This window comes from Ascaphus truei, unplaced genomic scaffold, assembly GCF_040206685.1.
Source record: "Ascaphus truei isolate aAscTru1 unplaced genomic scaffold, aAscTru1.hap1 HAP1_SCAFFOLD_1436, whole genome shotgun sequence".
NCBI lineage: Eukaryota > Metazoa > Chordata > Amphibia > Anura > Ascaphidae > Ascaphus > Ascaphus truei.
In genome coordinates, this window is record NW_027454320.1 from 2,403 (window position 1) to 28,602 (window position 26,200).

Sequence of the window (26,200 nt, forward strand, 5' to 3'; positions counted from 1 at the left end):
AGAGAGAGCGGGGGAGAGAGAGAGAGCGGGGGAGAGAGAGAGAGCGGGGGAGAGAGAGCGGGGGGAGAGAGCGGGGGGGGAGAGAGCGGGGGGGGAGAGAGAGAGAGCGGGGGGGAGAGAGAGAGAGCGGGGGGAGAGAGAGGAGAGCGGGGGGGAGAGAGAGAGAGAGCGGGGGGAGAGAGAGAGAGCGGGGGGAGAGAGAGAGAGCCGGGGGGAGAGAGAGAGAGCGGGGGAGAGAGAGAGAGCGGGGGGAGAGAGAGAGAGCGGGGGGAGAGAGAGAGAGAGCGGGGGGAGAGAGAGAGAGCGGGGGGAGAGAGAGAGAGCGGGGGGAGAGAGGAGAGAGCGGGGGGAGAGAGAGAGAGCGGGGGGAGAGAGAGAGAGCGGGGGGAGAGAGAGAGAGCGGGGGGAGAGAGAGAGAGCGGGGGGAGAGAGAGAGAGCGGGGGGAGAGAGAGAGAGCGGGGGAGAGAGAGAGCGGGGGGAGAGAGAGAGCAGGGGGAGAGAGAGAGAGCAGGGGGAGAAAGAGAGAGCAGGGGGAGAAAGAGAGAGAGGAGCAGGGGAGAGAGAGAGAGCGGGGGAGAGAGAGAGAGCGGGGGGAGAGAGAGCGGGGGGAGAGAGAGAGCGGGGGAGAGAGAGAGAGCGGGGGGGGAGAGAGAGAGAGCGGGGGGGAGAGAGAGAGAGCGGGGGGAGGCGGGGGAGAGAGAGAGCGGGGGAGAGAGAGAGCGGGGGGAGAGAGAGAGAGCGGGGGGAGAGAGAGAGACGGGGGGAGAGAGAGAGAGCGGGGGAGAGAGAGAGAGCGGGGGGAGAGAGAGAGAGCGGGGGGAGAGAGAGAGAGCGGGGGGAGAGAGAGAGAGCGGGGGAGAGAGAGAGAGCGGGGGGAGAGAGAGAGCGGGGGAGAGAGAGAGCGGGGGGAGAGAGAGCGGGGGGAGAGAAAGCGCGAGGTAGAGAGAGAGCGGGGGAAGAGAGAGAGAGAGAGCGGGGGGGAGAGAGAGAGAGAGAGCGGGGGGGAGAGAGAGAGAGAGGCGGGGGGGAGAGAGAGAGAGCGGGGGGGAGAGAGAGAGAGCGGGGGGAGAGAGAGAGAGCGGGGGAGAGAGAGAGCGCGGGGGGAGAGAGAGAGAGCGGGGGAGAGAGAGAGAGCGGGGGAAGAGAGAGAGAGCGGGGGAGAGAGAGCGGGGAAGAGAGAGAGAGCGGGGGGAGAGAGAGCGGGAAGAGAGAGAGCGGGGGGAGAGAGAGCGGGGAAGAGAGAGAGAGCGGGGGGAGAGAGAGCGGGAAGAGAGAGAGAGCGGGGGGAGAGAGAGCGGGGGAGAGAGAGAGAGCGGGGGGAGGAGAGAGAGAGCGGGGGGGGGAGAGAGAGAGAGCGGGGGGGAGAGAGAGGAGAGCGGGGGGAGAGAGAGAGAGCGGGGGGAGAGAGAGAGAGCGGGGGGAGAGAGAGAGCGGGGGGAGAGAGAGAGAGCGAGCCGGGGAGAGAGAGAGAGCGGGGGGAAGGGAGAGAGCGGGAGAGAGAGCGGGGGAAGGGAGAGAGCAGGAGAGAGAGCGAGAGATCAGGAGGGGAGAAGGCGAAAGGGGGCGAAACAGACCGGCCCCCATGAGATAATGAGACAGACCTGACTCCAGTAGCGATTGACGATGAGAAGAGATGCATCGTCCGTGGCTTGCCGTCTCTCCAGGGTCTCGATGCGCTCTCGCAGCTCATCCTCTATGGTCTGTCTCTGGTCCAGCATCCCCGCGAGCTTCTTGTTCTTCACCTGCAGAGTGCGCAAGTCCTGCTCCTCCTACCGGAGAGAGACAGCGTGGAGCAGAGAGCGCGGGCGTCCAGGTGGGGGGGAGAGCGCGGGCGCCCAGGGGGGGAGAGCGAGAGCGGGCGCCCAAAGGGGGGGAGAGAGAGCGGGCGCCCAGGGGGGGCAGAGAGAGCGCGGGCGCCAAGGGGGGGGAGAGCGAGAGCGGGCGCCCAAAGGGGGGGGGAGAGAGAGCGGGGGCGGCCAGGGGAAGCAGAGAGAGAGCGGGCTCCCAGGGGGGGAGAGCGAGAGCGCCCAAGGGGGTGAGGAGAACGAAAGAGCGGGTGCCCAGGGGGGGCAGGAGAGGGAGAGAGCGGGCGACCATTGGGGGGAGAGAGAGAGAGTGGGCGCCCAGGGAGGGAAAGCAAGAGAGCGGCCGCCCAGGGGGGGGAGAGTGAGAGAGCGGGCGCCCAGGGGGGGAGAGCGGGCGGCCAGGGGGGGAGAGCGAGAGGCCAGGGGGGGAGAGCGAGAGCGCGGGCGCCCAGGGGGGGAGAGCGAGAGAGCGGGCGCCCAGGGGGTGAGAGCGCGGGCGCCCAGGGAGGAAAAGCAAGAGAGCGGGCGCCCAGGTGGGGGGGGAGAGAGAGAGATAGCGGGAGCCCAGGGGGAGAGAGAGAGCGGGCGCAAAGGGGGGAGAGCGAGCGGGCGCCCAAAGGGGGGGAGAGAGAGGGCGCCCAGGGGGGGGAAGAGTGAGAGAGCGGGACCCAGGGGGGGTGGGGGGAGAGCGAGAGAGCAGGCATCATGTGGGGGGGGGGGGCGAGCGAGAGACCGGGTGCCCAGGGGGGGGAGAAACAGCGGGCGCCCAGGGGGGGCAGAGAGAGAGAGCAGGCTCCCGGGGGGGGAGAGCGAGAGAGCGGGCGCCCAGGGGGGGGGGGAGAGCGAGAGCGCTCAAGGGGGGAGAGCGAGAGCCCAGGGGGGGTGGAGAACGAAAGAGCGGGTGCCCAGGGGGGGCAGAAGAGAGGGGGGGGCGGAGAGAGAGCGGGTGCCCAGGGGGGGGTGGGGGGAGAGCAAAAGAGGGAGCGCTCAGGGGGGGAGAGCGAGGAGAGCGGGCGCCCGGGGAGGGGGGAGCGAGAGAGCGGGCGCCCAGGGAGGGGAGAGAGAGAGAGAGAGAGAGCGGGCGCCCAGGGGAGAGAGAGCGCCATGGGGGGGGAGAGAGAGCGAAAGTGCGGGCACCCGGGGGGGGGGGGGAAGAAAGAGCGGGCGCCCAAAGGGGGGGAGAGAGCGGGCGACCAGGGGGGGGGGGGGGAGGAGAGAGAGTGGGCACCCAAAGGGGGGGGAGAGAGCACGGGCGCCCAGGGAGGGGAGAGCAAGAGAGCGGGCGCCAAAGGGGGGGAGAGAGAGCGGGCGCCCAGGGGGGGCAGAGAGAGCGAGCGGGGCGGGCTCCCAGGGGGGGAGAGCGAGAGAGCGAGTGCCCCAGGGGGGAGGGGGGAGAGCGAGAGCGCCCAAGGGGGGGGGGGAGAGCGAGAGCGCCCAAGGGGGGGGGGGGGGAGAGCGAGAGCGCCCAAGGGTGGAGAGCGAGAGCCCAGGGGGGGTGGAGAACGAAACAGCGGGTGCCCAGGGGGGAGAACGAGAGAGCAGGCGCCCAGGGGGGGAGGGGGGGACGAGAGAGCAGGCGCCCGGGGGGGGGGGACGAGAGAGCAGGCGCCCAAGGGGGGAGCACGAGAGAGCAGGCGCCCAGGGGGGAGAACGAGAGAGCAGGCGCCCAGGGGGGAGAACGAGAGAGCAGGCGCCCAGGGGGGAGAACGAGAGAGCAGGCGCCCATGGGGGAGAACGAGAGAGCAGGCGCCCAGGGGGGAGAACGAGAGAGCAGGCGCCCAGGGGGGAGGGGGGGGAACGAGAGAGCAGGCGCCCGGTGGGGGGGGGGAACGAGAGAGCAGGCGCCCAAGGGGGCAGAACGAGAGAGCAGGCGCCCAAGGGGGGAGAACGAGAGAGCAGGCGCCCAGGGGGAAGAACGAGAGAGCAGGCGCCAAGGGGGGAGAACGAGAGCGGGCGTCCATGGGGGAGAAACAGCGGGCGCCCAGGGAGGGGAGAGAGAGTGAGCGCCCAAAGGGGAGGGAGAGAGGGCGCCATGGGAGGGGAGAGAGAGCGCCCAAGGGGGGAGAGCGTGAGACCAGGGGGGGTGGAGAGCGAAAGAGCGGGTGCCCGGGGGGGGGGAGAGAATGGGCGCCCTGTGGGGGGAGAGAGCGGGCGCCCATTGGGGGTAGAAAGAGTGGGCTCCCATTGGGGCGAGAGAGAGAGAGCGGGCGCCCAAGGGGGAGAACGAGATAGCAGGCACCCAGGGGGGAGAACGAGAGAGCAGGCGCCAGGGGGGGGGAGCGAGAGAGTGGGCGCTCAGGGGGGAAGAGCGAGCGCCCAGGGGGGAGAGCGAGCGCCATGGGGGGGGGGGAAGAGCGAGAGACTGGGTGCCTGAGGGGGGGGGGAGCAAGAGAGCGGTCGCCCGGGGGGGAGAGTGAAAGAGCGGGTGCCCAGGGGGGGAGAGCGAGAGAGCGGACGCCCAGGGAGGAGAGCGAGAGAGCGGGCACCCAGGGGGGGAGAGCAAGAGAGCCCGCGCAGGGGGGATAGGGAGAGTGAGAGCACGCAGGGTAGAGCGATAGAGCGCACGCAGGGGGAGAGCACGCAGGGGGAGAGCAAGCAGGGGGAGAGAGAGACTGCATAGGGAGTGTAGAGATCACCAGTATACTCACAGTAGAAGAGACACCCCCCAGTTTAATCGTCTCCACTGTGGTCCCAGAATCCTCCACTGCTGCCTTCTTTTCTGGGGGGGCCAAGGAACCTGCGTCCCCCCCAGCTCTCTTACTTCCGGCTCCTGACATCCTGGGGCAGTCTCGTGGGACACAGGGACGCTCCCGCACGGCTGTCTAACCCCGTCTCACTGCCGTGGCTAGACAGCGAGGAAAGAGGCCATACTTAGGACTAATCTATACAGCGCGTGTGGACTCAGAGATGGGGAGCCCAGCACTCCTAGTATCAGGTGCTCATAGGGTTAACACACACAGCGCACAACAGTGTATTAAACAGATGGAAAGTATCGCACGTACAGGATATTCCTATCACTCAGGCACTGCGTGCCCGGTAAGTATCGCACGTACAGGATATTACTATCACTCAGGCAGTGAGTGTCCGGTAAGTATCGCACGTACAGGATATTACTATCACTCAGGCACTGCGTGTCCGGTAAGTATCGCACGTACAGGATATTACTATCACTCAGGCACTGCGTGCCCGGTAAGTATCGCACGTACAGGATATTCCTATCACTCAGGCACTGCGTGCCCGGTAAGTATCGCACGTACAGGATATTACTATCACTCAGGCAGTGCGTGTCCGGTAAGTATCGCACGTACAGGATATTACTATCACTCAGGCATCGCGTGTCCGGTAAGTATCGCACGTACAGGATATTACTATCACTCAGGCATCGCGTGTCCGGTAAGTATCGCACGTACAGGATATTACTATCACTCAGGCATCGCGTGTCCGGTAAGTATCGCACGTACAGGATATTACTATCACTCAGGCACTGCGTGTCCGGTAAGTATCGCACATACAGGATATTACTATCACTCAGGCACTGCGTGTCCGGTAAGTATCGCACGTACAGGATATTACTATCACTCAGGCACTGCTTGTCCGGTAAGTATCGCACGTACAGGATATTACTATCACTCAGGCACTGCGTGTCCGGTAAGTATCGCACGTACAGGATATTACTATCACTCAGGCATCGCGTGTCCGTTAAGTATCGCACGTACAGGATATTACTATCACTCAGGCACTGCGTGTCCGGTAAGTATCGCACGTACAGGATATTACTATCACTCAGGCACTGCGTGTCCGGTAAGTATCGCACGTACAGGATATTACTATCACTCAGGCATCGCGTGTCCGGTAAGTATCGCACGTACAGGATATTACTATCGCTCAGGCATAGCGTGTCCGGTAAGTATCGCACGTACAGGATATTACTATCACTCGGGCACTGCGTGTCCGGTAAGTATCGCATGTACAGGATATTACTATCACTCAGGCACTGCGTGTCCGGTAAGTATCGCACATACAGGATATTACTATCACTCAGGCACTGCGTGTCCGGTAAGTATCGCACGTACAGGATATTACTATCACTCAGGCATCGCGTGTCCGATAAGTATCGCACGTACAGGATATTACTATCACTCAGGCAACGCGTGTCTGGTAAGTATCGCACGTACAGGATATTACTATCACTCAGGCATCGCGCGTCCGGTAAGTATCGCACGTACAGGATATTACTATCACTCAGGCACTGCGTGTCCGGTAAGTATCGCACGTACAGGATATTACTATCACTCAGGCACTGCGTGTCCGGTAAGTATCGCACGTACAGGATATTACTATCACTCAGGAACTGCGTGTCCGGTAAGTATCGCACGTACAGGATATTACTATCACTCAGGCATCGCGTGTCCGGTAAGTATCGCACGTACAGGATATTACTATCACTCAGGCATCGCGTGTCCGGTAAGTATCGCACGTACAGGATATTACTATCACTCAGGCAGTGCGTGTCCGGTAAGTATCGCACGTACAGGATATTACTATCACTCAGGCACTGCGTGTCCGGTAAGTATCGCACGTACAGGATATTACTATCACTCAGGCATCGCGTGTCCGGTAAGTATCGCACGTACAGGATATTACTATCACTCAGGCACTGCGTGTCCGGTAAGTATCGCACATACAGGATATTACTATCACTCAGGCACTGCGTGTCCGGTAAGTATCGCACGTACAGGATATTACTATCACTCAGGCATCGCGTGTCCGGTAAGTATCGCACGTACAGGATATTACTATCACTCAGGCACTGCGTGTCTGGTAAGTATCGCACGTACAGGATATTACTATCACTCAGGCAGCGCGTGTCCGGTAAGTATCGCACATACAGGATATTACTATCACTCAGGCACTGCGTGTCCGGTAAGTATCGCACGTACAGGATATTACTATCACTCAGGCACTGCGTGTCCGGTAAGTATCGCACGTACAGGATATTACTATCACTCGTACAGGATATTACTATCACTCAGGCATCGCGTGTCCGGTAAGTATCGCACGTACAGGATTTTACTATCACTCAGGCACTGCGTGTCCGGTAAGTATCGCACGTACAGGATATTACTATCACTCAGGCACTGCGTGTCCGGTAAGTATCGCACGTACAGGATATTACTATCACTCAGGCATCGCGTGTCCGGTAAGTATCGCACGTACAGGATATTACTATCACTCAGGCATTGCGTGTCCGGTAAGTATCGCACGTACAGGATATTACTATCACTCAGGCATCGCGTGTCCGGTAAGTATCGCACGTACAGGATTTTACTATCACTCAGGCACTGCGTGTCCGGTAAGTATCGCACGTACAGGATATTACTATCACTCAGGCACTGCGTGTCCGGTAAGTATCGCACGTACAGGATATTACTATCACTCAGGCATCGCGTGTCCGGTAAGTATCGCACATACAGGATATTACTATCACTCAGGCATAGCGTGACCGGTAAGTATCGCACATACAGGTTATTACTATCACTCAGGCACTGCGTGTCCGGTAAGTATCGCACGTACAGGATATTACTATCACTCGGGCACTGCGTGTCCGGTAAGTATCGCACGTACAGGATATTACTATCACTCAGGCATAGCGTGTCCGGTAAGTATCGCATGTACAGGATATTACTATCACTCAGGCAGCGCGTGCCCGGTAAGTATCGCACGTACAGGATATTACCATCACTCAGGCACTGCGTGCCCGGTAAGTATCGTACGTACAGGATATTACTATCACTCAGGCATCGCGTGTCCGGTAAGTATCGCACGTACAGGATATTACTATCACTCAGGCATCAGGCACTGCGTGTCCGGTAAGTATCGCACGTACAGGATATTACTATCACTCAGGCACTGCGTGTCCGGTAAGTATCGCACGTACAGGATATTACTATCACTCAGGCACTGCGTGCCCGGTAAGTATCGTACGTACAGGATATTACTATCACTCAGGCATCGCGTGTCCGGTAAGTATCGCACGTACAGGATATTACTATCACTCAGGCATCGCGTGTCCGGTAAGTATCGTACGTACAGGATATTACTATCACTCAGGCATCGCGTGTCCGGTAAGTATCGCACGTACAGGATATTACTATCACTCAGGCATCGCGTGTCTGGTAAGTATCGCACATACAGGATATTACTATCACTCAGGCACTGCGTGTCCGGTAAGTATCGTACGTACAGGATATTACTATCACTCAGGCATCGCGTGTCCGGTAAGTATCGTACGTACAGGATATTACTATCACTCAGGCATCGCGTGTCCGGTAAGTATCGCACGTACAGGATATTACTATCACTCAGACATAGCGTGACCGGTAAGTATCGCACGTACAGGATATTACTATCACTCAGGCACTGCGTGTCCGGTAAGTATCGCACGTACAGGATATTACTATCACTCAGGCATCGTGTGTCAGGTAAGTATCGCACGTACAGGATATTACTATCACTCAGGCATCGCGTGTCCGGTAAGTATCGCACGTACAGGATATTACTATCACTCAGGCATCGCGTGTCCGGTAAGTATCGCACGTACAGGATATTACTATCACTCAGGCATCGCGTGTCCGGTAAGTATCGCACGTACAGGATATTACTATCACTCAGGCACTGCGTGTCCGGTAAGTATCGCACGTACAGGATATTACTATCACTCAGGCACTGCGTGTCCGGTAAGTATCGCACGTACAGGATATTACTATCACTCAGGCATCGCGTGTCCGGTAAGTATCGCACGTACAGGATATTACTATCACTCAGGCATTGCGTGTCCGGTAAGTATCGCACGTACAGGATATTACTATCACTCAGGCACTGCGTGTCCGGTAAGTATCGCACGTACAGGATATTACTATCACTCAGGCACTGCGTGTCCGGTAAGTATCGCACGTACAGGATATTACTATCACTCAGGCACTGCGTGTCCGGTAAGTATCGCACGTACAGGATATTACTATCACTCAGGCATCGCGTGTCCGGTAAGTATCGCACATACAGGATATTACTATCACTCAGGCATAGCGTGACCGGTAAGTATCGCACATACAGGTTATTACTATCACTCAGGCACTGCGTGTCCGGTAAGTATCGCACGTACAGGATATTACTATCACTCGGGCACTGCGTGTCCGGTAAGTATCGCACGTACAGGATATTACTATCACTCAGGCACTGCGTGTCCGGTAAGTATCGTACGTACAGGATATTACTATCACTCGGGCACTGCGTGTCCGGTAAGTATCGCACGTACAGGATATTACTATCACTCAGGCATAGCGTGTCCGGTAAGTATCGCATGTACAGGATATTACTATCACTCAGGCAGCGCGTGTCCGGTAAGTATCGCACATACAGGTTATTACTATCACTCAGGCACTGCGTGTCCGGTAAGTATCGCACGTACAGGATATTACTATCACTCGGGCACTGCGTGTCCGGTAAGTATCGCACGTACAGGATATTACTATCACTCAGGCATAGCGTGTCCGGTAAGTATAACATGTACAGGATATTACTATCACTCAGGCAGCGCGTGCCCGGTAAGTATCGCACGTACAGGATATTACTATCACTCAGGCATCGCGTGTCCGGTAAGTATCGCACGTACAGGATATTACTATCACTCAGGCACTGCGTGCCCGGTAAGTATCGCACGTACAGGATATTACTATCACTCAGGCATCGCGTGTCCGATAAGTATCGCACGTACAGGATATTACTATCACTCAGGCAACGCGTGTCTGGTAAGTATCGCACGTACAGGATATTACTATCACTCAGGCATCGCGTGTCCGGTAAGTATCGCACGTACAGGATATTACTATCACTCAGGCACTGCGTGCCCGGTAAGTATCGCACGTACAGGATATTACTATCACTCAGGCATCGCGTGTCCGGTAAGTATCGCACGTACAGGATATTACTATCACTCAGGCATCAGGTACTGCGTGTCCGGTAAGTATCGCACGTACAGGATATTACTATCACTCAGGCACTGCGTGTCCGGTAAGTATCGCACGTACAGGATATTACTATCACTCAGGCATAGCGTGACCGGTAAGTATCGCACATACAGGTTATTACTATCACTCAGGCACTGCGTGTCCGGTAAGTATCGCACATACAGGATATTACTATCACTCAGGCACTGCGTGTCCGGTAAGTATCGTACGTACAGGATATTACTATCACTCAGGCATCGCGTGTCCGGTAAGTATCGCACGTACAGGATATTACTATCACTCAGACATAGCGTGACCGGTAAGTATCGCACGTACAGGATATTACTATCACTCAGGCACTGCGTGTCCGGTAAGTATCGCACGTACAGGATATTACTATCACTCAGGCATCGCGTGTCCGGTAAGTATCGCACGTACAGGATATTACTATCACTCAGACATAGCGTGACCGGTAAGTATCGCACGTACAGGATATTACTATCACTCAGGCACTGCGTGTCCGGTAAGTATCGCACGTACAGGATATTACTATCACTCAGGCATCGCGTGTCCGGTAAGTATCGCACGTACAGGATATTACTATCACTCAGGCATTGCGTGTCCGGTAAGTATCGCACGTACAGGATATTACTATCACTCAGGCATAGCGTGTCCGGTAAGTATCGCACGTACAGGATATTACTATCACTCAGGCACTGCGTGTCCGGTAAGTATCGCACGTACAGGATATTACTATCACTCAGGCATCGCGTGTCCGGTAAGTATCGCACGTACAGGATATTACTATCACTCAGGCATCGCGTGTCTGGTAAGTATCGCACGTACAGGATATTACTATCACTCAGGCACTGCGTGTCCGGTAAGTATCGTACGTACAGGATATTACTATCACTCAGGCATCGCGTGTCCGGTAAGTATCGCACATACAGGATATTACTATCACTCAGGCATAGCGTGACCGGTAAGTATCGCACATACAGGTTATTACTATCACTCAGGCACTGCGTGTCCGGTAAGTATCGCACGTACAGGATATTACTATCACTCGGGCACTGCGTGTCCGGTAAGTATCGCACGTACAGGATATTACTATCACTCGGGCACTGCTTGTCCGGTAAGTATCGCACGTACAGGATATTACTATCACTCAGGCACTGCGTGTCCGGTAAGTATCGCACGTACAGGATATTACTATCACTCAGGCACCGCGTGTCCGGTAAGTATCGCACGTACAGGATATTACTATCACTCAGGCACTGCGTGTCCGGTAAGTATCGCACGTACAGGATATTACTATCACTCAGGCACTGCGTGTCCGGTAAGTATCGCACGTACAGGATATTACTATCACTCGTACAGGATATTACTATCACTCAGGCATCGCGTGTCCGGTAAGTATCGCACATACAGGATATTACTATCACTCAGGCATAGCGTGACCGGTAAGTATCGCACATACAGGTTATTACTATCACTCAGGCACTGCGTGTCCGGTAAGTATCGCACGTACAGGATATTACTATCACTCAGGCATCGCGTGTCCGGTAAGTATCGCACGTACAGGATATTACTATCACTCAGGCACTGCGTGTCCGGTAAGTATCGCACGTACAGGATATTACTATCACTCGTACAGGATATTACTATCACTCAGGCATCGCGTGTCCGGTAAGTATCGCACGTACAGGATTTTACTATCACTCAGGCACTGCGTGTCCGGTAAGTATCGCACGTACAGGATATTACTATCACTCAGGCACTGCGTGTCCGGTAAGTATCGCACGTACAGGATATTACTATCACTCAGGCATCGCGTGTCCGGTAAGTATCGCACGTACAGGATATTACTATCACTCAGGCATTGCGTGTCCGGTAAGTATCGCACGTACAGGATATTACTATCACTCAGGCATCGCGTGTCCGGTAAGTATCGCACGTACAGGATTTTACTATCACTCAGGCACTGCGTGTCCGGTAAGTATCGCACGTACAGGATATTACTATCACTCAGGCACTGCGTGTCCGGTAAGTATCGCACGTACAGGATATTACTATCACTCAGGCATCGCGTGTCCGGTAAGTATCGCACATACAGGATATTACTATCACTCAGGCATAGCGTGACCGGTAAGTATCGCACATACAGGTTATTACTATCACTCAGGCACTGCGTGTCCGGTAAGTATCGCACGTACAGGATATTACTATCACTCGGGCACTGCGTGTCCGGTAAGTATCGCACGTACAGGATATTACTATCACTCAGGCATAGCGTGTCCGGTAAGTATAACATGTACAGGATATTACTATCACTCAGGCAGCGCGTGCCCGGTAAGTATCGCACGTACAGGATATTACTATCACTCAGGCATCGCGTGTCCGGTAAGTATCGCACGTACAGGATATTACTATCACTCAGGCACTGCGTGCCCGGTAAGTATCGCACGTACAGGATATTACTATCACTCAGGCATCGCGTGTCCGATAAGTATCGCACGTACAGGATATTACTATCACTCAGGCAACGCGTGTCTGGTAAGTATCGCACGTACAGGATATTACTATCACTCAGGCATCGCGTGTCCGGTAAGTATCGCACGTACAGGATATTACTATCACTCAGGCACTGCGTGCCCGGTAAGTATCGCACGTACAGGATATTACTATCACTCAGGCATCGCGTGTCCGGTAAGTATCGCACGTACAGGATATTACTATCACTCAGGCATCAGGTACTGCGTGTCCGGTAAGTATCGCACGTACAGGATATTACTATCACTCAGGCACTGCGTGTCCGGTAAGTATCGCACGTACAGGATATTACTATCACTCAGGCATAGCGTGACCGGTAAGTATCGCACATACAGGTTATTACTATCACTCAGGCACTGCGTGTCCGGTAAGTATCGCACGTACAGGATATTACTATCACTCAGGCACTGCGTGTCCGGTAAGTATCGCACGTACAGGATATTACTATCACTCAGGCATCGCGTGTCCGGTAAGTATCGCACGTACAGGATATTACTATCACTCAGGCATCGCGTGTCTGGTAAGTATCGCACATACAGGATATTACTATCACTCAGGCACTGCGTGTCCGGTAAGTATCGTACGTACAGGATATTACTATCACTCAGGCATCGCGTGTCCGGTAAGTATCGCACGTACAGGATATTACTATCACTCAGACATAGCGTGACCGGTAAGTATCGCACGTACAGGATATTACTATCACTCAGGCACTGCGTGTCCGGTAAGTATCGCACGTACAGGATATTACTATCACTCAGGCATCGCGTGTCCGGTAAGTATCGCACGTACAGGATATTACTATCACTCAGACATAGCGTGACCGGTAAGTATCGCACGTACAGGATATTACTATCACTCAGGCACTGCGTGTCCGGTAAGTATCGCACGTACAGGATATTACTATCACTCAGGCATCGCGTGTCCGGTAAGTATCGCACGTACAGGATATTACTATCACTCAGGCATTGCGTGTCCGGTAAGTATCGCACGTACAGGATATTACTATCACTCAGGCATAGCGTGTCCGGTAAGTATCGCACGTACAGGATATTACTATCACTCAGGCACTGCGTGTCCGGTAAGTATCGCACGTACAGGATATTACTATCACTCAGGCATCGCGTGTCCGGTAAGTATCGCACGTACAGGATATTACTATCACTCAGGCATCGCGTGTCTGGTAAGTATCGCACGTACAGGATATTACTATCACTCAGGCACTGCGTGTCCGGTAAGTATCGTACGTACAGGATATTACTATCACTCAGGCATCGCGTGTCCGGTAAGTATCGCACATACAGGATATTACTATCACTCAGGCATAGCGTGACCGGTAAGTATCGCACATACAGGTTATTACTATCACTCAGGCACTGCGTGTCCGGTAAGTATCGCACGTACAGGATATTACTATCACTCGGGCACTGCGTGTCCGGTAAGTATCGCACGTACAGGATATTACTATCACTCGGGCACTGCTTGTCCGGTAAGTATCGCACGTACAGGATATTACTATCACTCAGGCACTGCGTGTCCGGTAAGTATCGCACGTACAGGATATTACTATCACTCAGGCACCGCGTGTCCGGTAAGTATCGCACGTACAGGATATTACTATCACTCAGGCACTGCGTGTCCGGTAAGTATCGCACGTACAGGATATTACTATCACTCAGGCACTGCGTGTCCGGTAAGTATCGCACGTACAGGATATTACTATCACTCAGGCATCGCGTGTCCGGTAAGTATCGCACGTACAGGATATTACTATCGCTCAGGCATAGCGTGTCCGGTAAGTATCGCACATACAGGATATTACTATCACTCAGGCATAGCGTGACCGGTAAGTATCGCACATACAGGTTATTACTATCACTCAGGCACTGCGTGTCCGGTAAGTATCGCACGTACAGGATATTACTATCACTCAGGCATCGCGTGTCCGGTAAGTATCGCACGTACAGGATATTACTATCACTCAGGCACTGCGTGTCCGGTAAGTATCGCACGTACAGGATATTACTATCACTCGTACAGGATATTACTATCACTCAGGCATCGCGTGTCCGGTAAGTATCGCACGTACAGGATTTTACTATCACTCAGGCACTGCGTGTCCGGTAAGTATCGCACGTACAGGATATTACTATCACTCAGGCACTGCGTGTCCGGTAAGTATCGCACGTACAGGATATTACTATCACTCAGGCATCGCGTGTCCGGTAAGTATCGCACGTACAGGATATTACTATCACTCAGGCATTGCGTGTCCGGTAAGTATCGCACGTACAGGATATTACTATCACTCAGGCATCGCGTGTCCGGTAAGTATCGCACGTACAGGATTTTACTATCACTCAGGCACTGCGTGTCCGGTAAGTATCGCACGTACAGGATATTCCTATCACTCAGGCACTGCGTGCCCGGTAAGTATCGCACGTACAGGATATTACTATCACTCAGGCACTGCGTGTCCGGTAAGTATCGCACGTACAGGATATTACTATCACTCAGGCATCGCGTGTCCGGTAAGTATCGCACATACAGGATATTACTATCACTCAGGCATAGCGTGACCGGTAAGTATCGCACATACAGGTTATTACTATCACTCAGGCACTGCGTGTCCGGTAAGTATCGCACGTACAGGATATTACTATCACTCGGGCACTGCGTGTCCGGTAAGTATCGCACGTACAGGATATTACTATCACTCAGGCATAGCGTGTCCGGTAAGTATCGCATGTACAGGATATTACTATCACTCAGGCAGCGCGTGCCCGGTAAGTATCGCACGTACAGGATATTACTATCACTCAGGCATCGCGTGTCCGGTAAGTATCGCACGTACAGGATATTACTATCACTCAGGCACTGCGTGCCCGGTAAGTATCGCACGTACAGGATATTACTATCACTCAGGCATCGCGTGTCCGGTAAGTATCGCACGTACAGGATATTACTATCACTCAGGCATCAGGCACTGCGTGTCCGGTAAGTATCGCACGTACAGGATATTACTATCACTCAGGCACTGCGTGTCCGGTAAGTATCGCACGTACAGGATATTACTATCACTCAGGCACTGCGTGTCCGGTAAGTATCGCACGTACAGGATATTACTATCACTCAGGCATCGCGTGTCCGGTAAGTATCGCACGTACAGGATATTACTATCACTCAGGCATCGCGTGTCTGGTAAGTATCGCACATACAGGATATTACTATCACTCAGGCACTGCGTGTCCGGTAAGTATCGTACGTACAGGATATTACTATCACTCAGGCATCGCGTGTCCGGTAAGTATCGCACGTACAGGATATTACTATCACTCAGACATAGCGTGACCGGTAAGTATCGCACGTACAGGATATTACTATCACTCAGGCACTGCGTGTCCGGTAAGTATCGCACGTACAGGATATTACTATCACTCAGGCATCGTGTGTCCAGTAAGTATCGCACGTACAGGATATTACTATCACTCAGGCATTGCGTGTCCGGTAAGTATCGCACGTACAGGATATTACTATCACTCAGGCATCGCGTGTCCGGTAAGTATCGCACGTACAGGATTTTACTATCACTCAGGCACTGCGTGTCCGGTAAGTATCGCACGTACAGGATATTACTATCACTCAGGCACTGCGTGTCCGGTAAGTATCGCACGTACAGGATATTACTATCACTCAGGCATCGCGTGTCCGGTAAGTATCGCACGTACAGGATATTACTATCACTCAGACATAGCGTGACCGGTAAGTATCGCACGTACAGGATATTACTATCACTCAGGCACTGCGTGTCCGGTAAGTATCGCACGTACAGGATATTACTATCACTCAGGCATCGCGTGTCCGGTAAGTATCGCACGTACAGGATATTACTATCACTCAGGCATCGCGTGTCTGGTAAGTATCGCACATACAGGTTATTACTATCACTCAGGCACTGCGTGTCCGGTAAGTATCGCACGTACAGGATATTACTATCACTCGGGCACTGCGTGTCCGGTAAGTATCGCACGTACAGGATATTACTATCACTCAGGCATAGCGTGTCCGGTAAGTATCGCATGTACAGGATATTACTATCACTCAGGCAGCGCGTGCCCGGTAAGTATCGCACGTACAGGATATTACTATCACTCAGGCATCGCGTGTCCGGTAAGTATCGCACGTACAGGATATTACTATCACTCAGGCACTGCGTGCCCGGTAAGTATCGCACGTACAGGATATTACTATCACTCAGGCATCGCGTGTCCGGTAAGTATCGCACGTACAGGATATTACTATCACTCAGGCATCGCGTGTCCGGTAAGTATCGCACGTACAGGATATTACTATCACTCAGGCACTGCGTGTCCGGTAAGTATCGCACGTACAGGATATTACTATCACTCAGGCACTGCGTGTCCGGTAAGTATCGCACGTACAGGATATTACTATCACTCAGGCATCGCGTGTCCGGTAAGTATCGCACGTACAGGATATTACTATCACTCAGACATAGCGTGACCGGTAAGTATCGCACGTACAGGATATTACTATCACTCAGGCATCGCGTGTCCGGTAAGTATCGCACGTACAGGATATTACCATCACTCAGGCACTGCGTGTCCGGTTAGTATCGCACGTACAGGATATTACTATCACTCAGGCATCGCGTGTCCGGTAAGTATCGCACGTACAGGATATTACTATCACTCAGGCATCGCGTGTCCGGTAAGTATCGCACGTACAGGATGTTACTATCACTCAGGCACTGCGTGTCCGGTAAGTATCGCACGTACAGGATATTACTATCACTCAGGCATCGTGTGTCCGGTAAGTATCGCACGTACAGGATATTACTATCACTCAGGCATCGCGTGTCCGGTAAGTATCGCACGTACAGGATATTACTATCACTCAGGCATAGCGTGTCCGGTAAGTATCGCACGTACAGGATATTACTATCACTCAGACATAGCGTGTCCGGTAAGTATCGCACGTACAGGAAATTACTATCACTCAGACATAGCGTGTCCGGTAAGTATCGCACGTACAGGATATTACTATCACTCAGGCACTGCGTGCCCGGTAAGTATCGCACGTACAGGATATTCCTATCACTCAGGCACTGCGTGCCCGGTAAGTATCGCACGTACAGGATATTACTATCACTCAGGCAGTGCGTGTCCGGTAAGTATCGCACGTACAGGATATTACTATCACTCAGGCATCGCGTGTCCGGTAAGTATCGCACGTACAGGATATTACTATCACTCAGGCATTGCGTGTCCGGTAAGTATCGCACGTACAGGATATTACTATCACTCAGGCATCGCGTGTCCGGTAAGTATCGCACGTACAGGATATTACTATCACTCAGACATAGCGTGTCCGGTAAGTATCGCACGTACAGGATATTACTATCACTCAGGCACTGCGTGCCCGGTAAGTATCGCACGTACAGGATATTCCTATCACTCAGGCACTGCGTGCCCGGTAAGTATCGCACGTACAGGATATTACTATCACTCAGGCAGTGCGTGTCCGGTAAGTATCGCACGTACAGGATATTACTATCACTCAGGCATCGCGTGCCCGGTAAGACACAGTGAGAGGGGGGAGGGGGATATATACAGACAGTGAGGGGGGGGAGGGGGATATATACAGACACAGTGAGAGGGGGGAGGGGGATATATACAGACACAGTGAGAGGGGGGAGGGGGATATATACAGACACAGTGGGAGGGGGATATATACAGACAGTGAGAGGGGGATATATACAGACACAGTGAGAGGGGGAGGGGGATATATACAGACAGTGAGAGGGGGATATATACAGACACAGTGAGAGGGGGAGGGGGATATATACAGACACAGTGAGAGGGGAAGGGGGATATATACAGACAGTGAGGGGGGGATATATACAGACACAGTGAGAGGGGGGGGATATATACAGACACAGTGAGAGGGGGATATATACAGACAGTGAGAGGGGGGGAGGGGGACATATACAGACACAGTGAGAGGGGGGGGAGGGGGATATATACAGACACAGTGAGAGGGGGGGAGGGGGATATATACAGACACAGTGAGAGAGGGGAGCGGGATATATACAGACACAGTGAGAGGGGGAGGGGGATATATACAGACACAGTGAGAGGGGGGAGGGGGATATAAACAGACACAGTGAGAGGGGGAGGGGGATATATACAGACAGTGAGAATGGGAGGGGGATATATACAGACACATTGAGAGGGGGGAGGGGGATATATACAGACACATTGAGAGGGGGGAGGGGGATATATACAGGCACAGTGAGAGGGGGAGGGGGATATATACAGGCACAGTGAGAGGGGGGAGGGGGATATATACAGGCACAGTGAGAGGGGGGGTGTATACAGACACAGTGAGGGGGGTGTATACAGACACAGTGAGGGGGGGTGTATACAGACACAGTGAGGGGGGGTGTATACAGACACAGTGAGGGGGGGTGTATACAGACACAGTGAGGGGGGGTGTATACAGACACAGTGAGGGGGGGTGTATACAGACACAGTGAGGGGGGTGTATACAGACACAGTGAGGGGGGGTGTATACAGACACAGTGAGGGGGGGTGTATACAGACACAGTGAGGGGGGATGTATACAGACACAGTGAGGGGGGGGTGTATACAGACACAGTGAGGGGGGGGTGTATACAGACACAGTGAGGGGGGGGTGTATACAGACACAGTAAGGGGGGGTGTATACAGACACAGTGAGGGGGGGTGTATACAGACACAGTGAGGGGGGGTGTATACAGACACAGTGAGGGGGGGTGTATACAGACACAGTGAGGGGGGGTGTATACAGACACAGTGAGGGGGGGTGTATACAGACACAGTGAGGGGAAGTGTATACAGACAGTGGGGGGGGGGGTATATACAGACAGTGGGGGGGGTATATACAGACAGTGGGGGGGTATATACAGACAGTGGGGGGGTATATACAGACAGTGGGTGGGGTATATACAGACAGTGGTGGGGGGTATATACAGACAGTGGTGGGGGGTATATATAGACAGTGGGGGGGTATATACACACAGTGGGGGGGGTATATACAGACAGTGGGAGGGGTATATACAGACAGTGGGGGGGGGGTATATACAGACAGTGGGGGGGGTATATACAGACAGTGGGGGGGTGTATATACAGACAGTGGTGGGGGTGTATATACAGACAGTGGTGGGGGTGTATATACAGACAGTGGTGGGGGTGTATATACAGACAGTGGGGGGGGGTGTATATACAGACAGTGGTGGGGGTGTATATACAGACAGTGGTGGGGGTGTATATACAGACAGTGGTGGGGGTGTATATACAGACAGTGGTGGGGGTGTATATACAGACAGTGGGGGGTGGGTATATACAGACAGTGGGGGGGGGTATATACAGACAGTGGGGGGGGGTATATACAGACAGTGGGGGGGGTATATACAGACAGTGGGGGGGGGGTATATACAGACAGTGGGGGGGGGGTATATACAGACAGTGTTGGGGGTATATACAGACAGTGGGGGGGTATATACAGACACAGTGAGGGGGTATATACAGACACAGTGAGGGGGTATATACAGACAGTGGGGGGGGGGTATATACAGACAGTGGGGGGATGTATATACAGACAGTGGGGGGGGTAAATACAGACAGTGGGGGGGGTATATACAGACAGTGTGGGGGGTATATACAGACAGTGGGGGGGGGGGGTATATACAGACAGTGGGGGGGTATATACAGACAGTGGGGGGGGGTATATAAAGACAGTGGGGGGGGTGTATATACAGACAGTGGTGGGGGTGTATATACAGACAGTGGTGGGGGTGTATATACAGACAGTGGGGGGGGGGTATATACAGACAGTGGGGGGTGGTATATACAGACAGTGGGGGGGGGGGTATATACAGACAGTGGGGGGGGTATATACAGACAGTGGGGGGGGTATATACAGACAGTGGGGGGGGGTATATACAGACAGTGGGGGGGTATATACAGACAGTGGGGGGGTATATACAGACAGTGGGGGGGTATATACAGACAGTGGGGGGGTATATACAGACAGTGGGGGGGGTATATACAGACAGTTGGGGGGGTATATACAGACAGTGGGGGGGGTATATACAGACAGTGGGGGGGGTATATACAGACAGTGGGGGGGGGTATATACAGACAGTGGGGGGGGGTATATACAGACAGTGGGGGGGGGGTATATACAGACAGTGGGGGGGTATATACAGACAGTTATATACAGACAGGGGGAGGGGTGTATATACAGACAGTTATATACAGACCGTTATATACAGACGGGGGGGTGTATATACAGACAGGGGGAGGGGGGTGTATATACAGACAGGGGGAGGGGGTGTATATACAGACAGGGGGAGGGGGTGTATATACAGACGGGGGAGGGGGTGTATATACAGACAGGGGGGAGGGGGTGTATATACAGACAGGGGGAAGGGGGTGTATATACAGACAGGGGGAAGGGGGTGTATATACAGACAGGGGGAGGGGGGTGTATATACAGACAGGGGGAGGGGGGTGTATATACAGACAGGGGGAGGGGGTGTATATACAGACAGGGGGAGGGGGGTGTATATACAGACAGGGGGAGGGGGGTGTATGTACAGACAGGGGGAGGGGGGTGTATGTACAGACAGGGGGAGGGGGGTGTATGTACAGACAGGGGGAGGAGGGTGTATGTACAGACAGGGGGAGGGGGTGTATGTACAGACAGGGGGAGGGGTGTATGTACAGACAGGGGGAGAGGGGTGTATATACAGACAGGGGGAGGGGGGTGTATATACAGACAGGGGGAGGGGTGTGTATATACAGACAGGGGGAGGGGTGTGTATATACAGACAGGGGGAGGGGTGTGTATATACAGAGAGGGGGAGGGGTGTGTATATACAGAGAGGGGGAGGGGGGTGTATATACAGACAGGGGGAGGGGGGAGTATGTACAGACAGGGGGAGGGGTGTATGTACAGACAGGGGGAGGGGGGTGTATGTACAGGCAGGGGGAGGGGGGTGTATGTACAGACAGGGGGAGGGGGTGTATATACAGACAGGGGGAGGGGGTGTATATACAGACAGGGGGAGGGGGTGTATATACAGACAGGGGGAGGGGGGTGTATATACAGACAGGGGGAGGGGGGTGTATATACAGACAGGGGGAGGGGGTGTATATACAGACAGGGGGAGGGGGGTGTATATACAGACAGGGGGAGGGGGGTGTATGTACAGACAGGGGGAGGGGGGTGTATGTACAGACAGGGGGAGGGGGGTGTATGTACAGACAGGGGGAGGAGGGTGTATGTACAGACAGGGGGAGGGGGTGTATGTACAGACAGGGGGAGGGGTGTATGTACAGACAGGGGGAGAGGGGTGTATATACAGACAGGGGGAGGGGGGTGTATATACAGACAGGGGGAGGGGTGTGTATATACAGACAGGGGGAGGGGTGTGTATATACAGACAGGGGGAGGGGTGTGTATATACAGAGAGGGGGAGGGGTGTGTATATACAGAGAGGGGGAGGGGGGTGTATATACAGACAGGGGGAGGGGGGAGTATGTACAGACAGGGGGAGGGGTGTATGTACAGACAGGGGGAGGGGGGTGTATGTACAGGCAGGGGGAGGGGGGTGTATGTACAGACAGGGGGAGGGGGTGTATATACAGACAGGGGGAGGGGGTGTATATACAGACAGGGGGAGGGGGTGTATATACAGACAGGGGGAGGGGGTGTATGTACAGACAGGGGGAGGGGGGTGTATGTACAGACAGGGGGAGGGGGGTGTATGTACAGACAGGGGGAGGGGGGTGTATATACAGACAGGGGGAGGGGGGTGTATGTACAGACAGGGGGTGGGGGTGTATATACAGACAGTGGTGGGGGTGTATATACAGACAGTGGGTGGGGGTGTATATACAGACAGTGGGGGGTGTGTATATACAGACAGTGGGGGGTGGGTATATACAGACAGTGGGGGGGGGGTATATACAGACAGTGGGGGGGGGTATATACAGACAGTGGGGGGGGGTATATACAGACAGTGGGGGGGGTATATACAGACAGTGGGGGGGGTATATACAGACAGTGGGGGGGGTATATACAGACAGTGGGGGGGGTATATACAGACAGTGGGGGGGGTATATACAGACAGTGGGGGGGGTATATACAGACAGTGGGGGGGGGTATATACAGACAGTGGGGGGGGTATATACAGACAGTGGGGGGGGGTATATACAGACAGTGGGGGGGGTATATACAGACAGTGGGGGGGGTATATACAGACAGTGGGGGGGGTATATACAGACAGTGGGGGGGTATATACAGACAGTGGGGGGGTATATACAGACAGTGGGGGGGTATATACAGACAGTGGGGGGGGTATATACAGACAGTGTGGGGGGTATATACAGACAGTGGGGGGGTATATACAGACAGGGGGGGGTATATACAGACAGTGGGGGGGGTATATACAGACAGTGGGGGGGGTGTATATACAGACAGTGGTGGGGGTGTATATACAGACAGTGGTGGGGGTGTATATACAGACAGTGGTGGGGGTGTATATACAGACAGTGGTGGGGGTGTATATACAGACAGTGGGGGGGGGGGGGGGGTATATACAGACAGTGGGGGGGGGGGTGGGTATATACAGACAGTGGGGGGTGGTATATACAGACAGTGGGGGGGGGTATATACAGACAGTGGGGGGGGGGTATATACAGACAGTGGGGGGTATATACAGACAGTGGGGGGGGTATATACAGACAGTGGGGGGGTATATACAGACAGTGGGGGGGTATATACAGACAGTGGGGGGGTATATACAGACAGTGGGGGGGTATATACAGACAGTGGGGGGGTATATACAGACAGTGGGGGGGTATATACAGACAGTGGGGGGGTATATACAGACAGTGGGGGGGTATATACAGACAGTGGGGGGGGTATATACAGACAGTTGGGGGGGTATATACAGACAGTGTGGGGGGTATATACAGACAGTTGGGGGGGTATATACAGACAGTGGGGGGGGTATATACAGACAGTGGGGGGGGTATATACAGACAGTGGGGGGGGTATATACAGACAGTGGGGGGGTATATACAGAAAGTGAAGGGGGGGTTATACAGACAGTGGGGGGGTATATACAGACAGTTATATACAGACAGGGGGAGGGGTGTATATACAGACAGTTATATACAGACCGTTATATACAGACGGGGGGGTGTATATACAGACAGGAGGAGGGGGGTGTATATACAGACAGGGGGAGGGGGTGTATGTACAGACAGGGGGAGGGGGGTGTATGTACAGACAGGGGGAGGGGGGTGTATATACAGACAGGGGGAGGGGGGTGTATATACAGACAGGGGGAGGGGGGTGTATATACAGACAGGGGGAGGGGGGTGTATGTACAGACAGGGGGAGGGGGTGTATGTACAGACAGGGGGAGGGGGGTGTATGTACAGACAGGGGGAGGGGGGTGTATGTACAGACAGGGGGAGGGGGGTGTATGTACAGACAGGGGGAGGGGGGTGTATGTACAGACAGGGGGAGGGGGGTGTATGTACAGACAGGGGGAGGGGGGTGTATGTACAGACAGGGGGAGGGGGGTGTATGTACAGACAGGGGGAGGGGGGTGTATGTACAGACAGGGGGAGGGGGGTGTATGTACAGACAGGGGGAGGGGGGTGTATGTACAGACAGGGGGAGGGGGGTGTATGTACAGACAGGGGGAGGAGGGTGTATGTACAGACAGGGGGAGGAGGGTGTATGTACAGACAGGGGGAGGGGGGTGTATGTACAGACAGGGGGAGGAGGTGTATGTACAGACAGGGGGAGGGGGGTGTATGTACAGACAGAGGGAGGGGGGTGTATGTACAGACAGGGGGAGGGGGGTGTATGTACAGACAGGGGGAGGGGGGTGTATGTACAGACAGGGGGAGGGGGTGTACAGTATGTACAGACAGGGGGAAGGGGGGTGTATGTACAGACAGGGGGAGGGGGTGTATGTACAGACAGGGGGAGGGGGGTGTATGTACAGACAGGGGGAGGGGGTGTATGTACAGACAGGGGGAGGGTTGTATGTACAGACAGGGGGAGGGGGTGTATGTACAGACAGGGGGAGGGGGTGTATGTACAGACAGGGGGAGGGGGTGTATGTACAGACAGGGGGAGGGGGTGTATGTACAGACAGGGGGAGGGGGTGTATGTACAGACAGGGGGAGGGGGTGTATGTACAGACAGGGGGAGGGGGTGTATGTACAGACAGGGGGAGGGGGTGTATGTACAGACAGGGGGAGGGGGGTGTATGTACAGACAGGGGGAGGGGGGTGTATATACAGACAGGGGGAGGGGGTGTATGTACAGACAGGGGGAGGGGGGTGTATGTACAGACAGGGGGAGGGGGGTGTATGTACAGACAGGGGGAGGGGGGTGTACAGTATGTACAGACAGGGGGAAGGGGGGTGTATGTATAGACAGGGGGAGGGGGGTGTATGTACAGACAGGGGGAGGGGGGTGTATGTACAGACAGGGGCAGGTGGGTGTATGTACAGACAGGGGGTGGGGGTGTATATACAGACAGGGGGAGGGGGTGTATATACAGACAGGGGGAGGGGGTGTATGTACAGACAGGGGGAGGGGGGTGTATGTACAGACAGGGGGAGGGGGGTGTATGTACAGACAGGGGGAGGGGGGTGTATGTACAGACAGGGGGAGGGGGGTGTATGTACAGACAGGGGGAGGGGGGTGTATGTACAGACAGGGGGAGGGGGGTGTATGTACAGACAGGGGGAGGGGGGTGTATGTACAGACAGGGGGAGGGGGGTGTATGTACAGACAGGGGGAGGGGGTGTATGTACAGACAGGGGGAGGGGGTGTATGTACAGACAGGGGGAGGGGGTGTATGTACAGACAGGGGGAGGGGGGTGTATGTACAGACAGGGGGAGGGGGGTGTATGTACAGACAGGGGGAGGGGGGTGTATGTACAGACAGGGGGAGGGGGGTGTATGTACAGACAGGGGGAGGGGGGTGTATGTACAGACAGGGGGAGGGGGGTGTATGTACAGACAGGGGGAGGGGGGTGTATGTACAGACAGGGGGAGGGGGGTGTATGTACAGACAGGGGGAGGGGGGTGTATGTACAGACAGGGGGAGGTGGGTATATGGTGAAGGGGAACCGTGACACCCCGGTATATATCTCCCCCGGGGTGGGGGTCTGCGCAGAGGGGCGGGGCCTCGCACGCATGTTAATGAGCCGGACACGTGACCTCAGATCGGGTTTTTATAATGAATCTATTTCTATTAATTTCAGACAGAAAAACTTACCAGCGACATACCGGAAACGGAAGTGACGCGCCCTGCAGGAAGACACGGGAACTGACATAGACATCTGCCTGAGGATAGAGGGGCCGCGACTCTCTGGTAGGCTCTGGGCGGCCATCTTAGTGGGGGTCAGGCTAAAGTGCTGCGGGCTGAAGCAGCAGGCGGCCATGTTGGAGGAGGAGACGCTGAAGCAGCAGGCGGCCATATAGGAGGGGGAGACACTGAAGTAACAGGCGGCCATGTTGGAGGGGGAGACGCTGAAGTAACAGGCGGCCATGTTGGAGGGGGAGACGGTGAAGCAGCAGGCTGCCATGTTGGAGGGGGAGACGCTGAAGTAGCAGGCGGCCATGTTGGAGGGGCAGACGCTGAAGCAGCAGGCGGCCATGTAGGAGGGGGAGACACTGAAGTAACAGGCGGCCATGTTGGAGGGGGAGACGCTGAAGTAACAGGCGGCCAT

General features: G+C 54.7%; 1 protein-coding gene across 1 annotated transcript; it reads right to left on the reverse strand.

The window, feature by feature from the left end:
- Positions 1-1,521: 1,521 nt before the first annotated feature.
- Positions 1,522-25,862, reverse strand: LOC142475931 (E3 ubiquitin-protein ligase BRE1A-like). Its single transcript, XM_075581592.1, has 3 exons — positions 25,747-25,862; positions 4,455-4,651; positions 1,522-1,770 (listed from the first exon to the last, which is right to left on the reverse strand). The coding sequence occupies exons 2-3, from the start codon at positions 4,581-4,583 to the stop codon at positions 1,540-1,542; spliced, it is 360 nt and encodes a 119-aa protein (XP_075437707.1). The 5' UTR covers positions 4,584-4,651; positions 25,747-25,862; the 3' UTR covers positions 1,522-1,539.
- Between the last annotated feature and the right edge of the window lie 338 nt (positions 25,863-26,200).

Bases quoted from the DNA above. Each gene is read 5' to 3' on its own strand.
- LOC142475931 (XM_075581592.1), bottom strand. From the start codon at position 4,583: ATGTCAGGAGCCGGAAGTAAGAGAGCTGGGGGGGACGCAGGTTCCTTG. The intron at 1,771-4,454 runs GTGAGTATACTG...TCTCTCCGGTAG, and splicing joins TGGGGGGTGTCTCTTCTACT to GAGGAGCAGGACTTGCGCAC.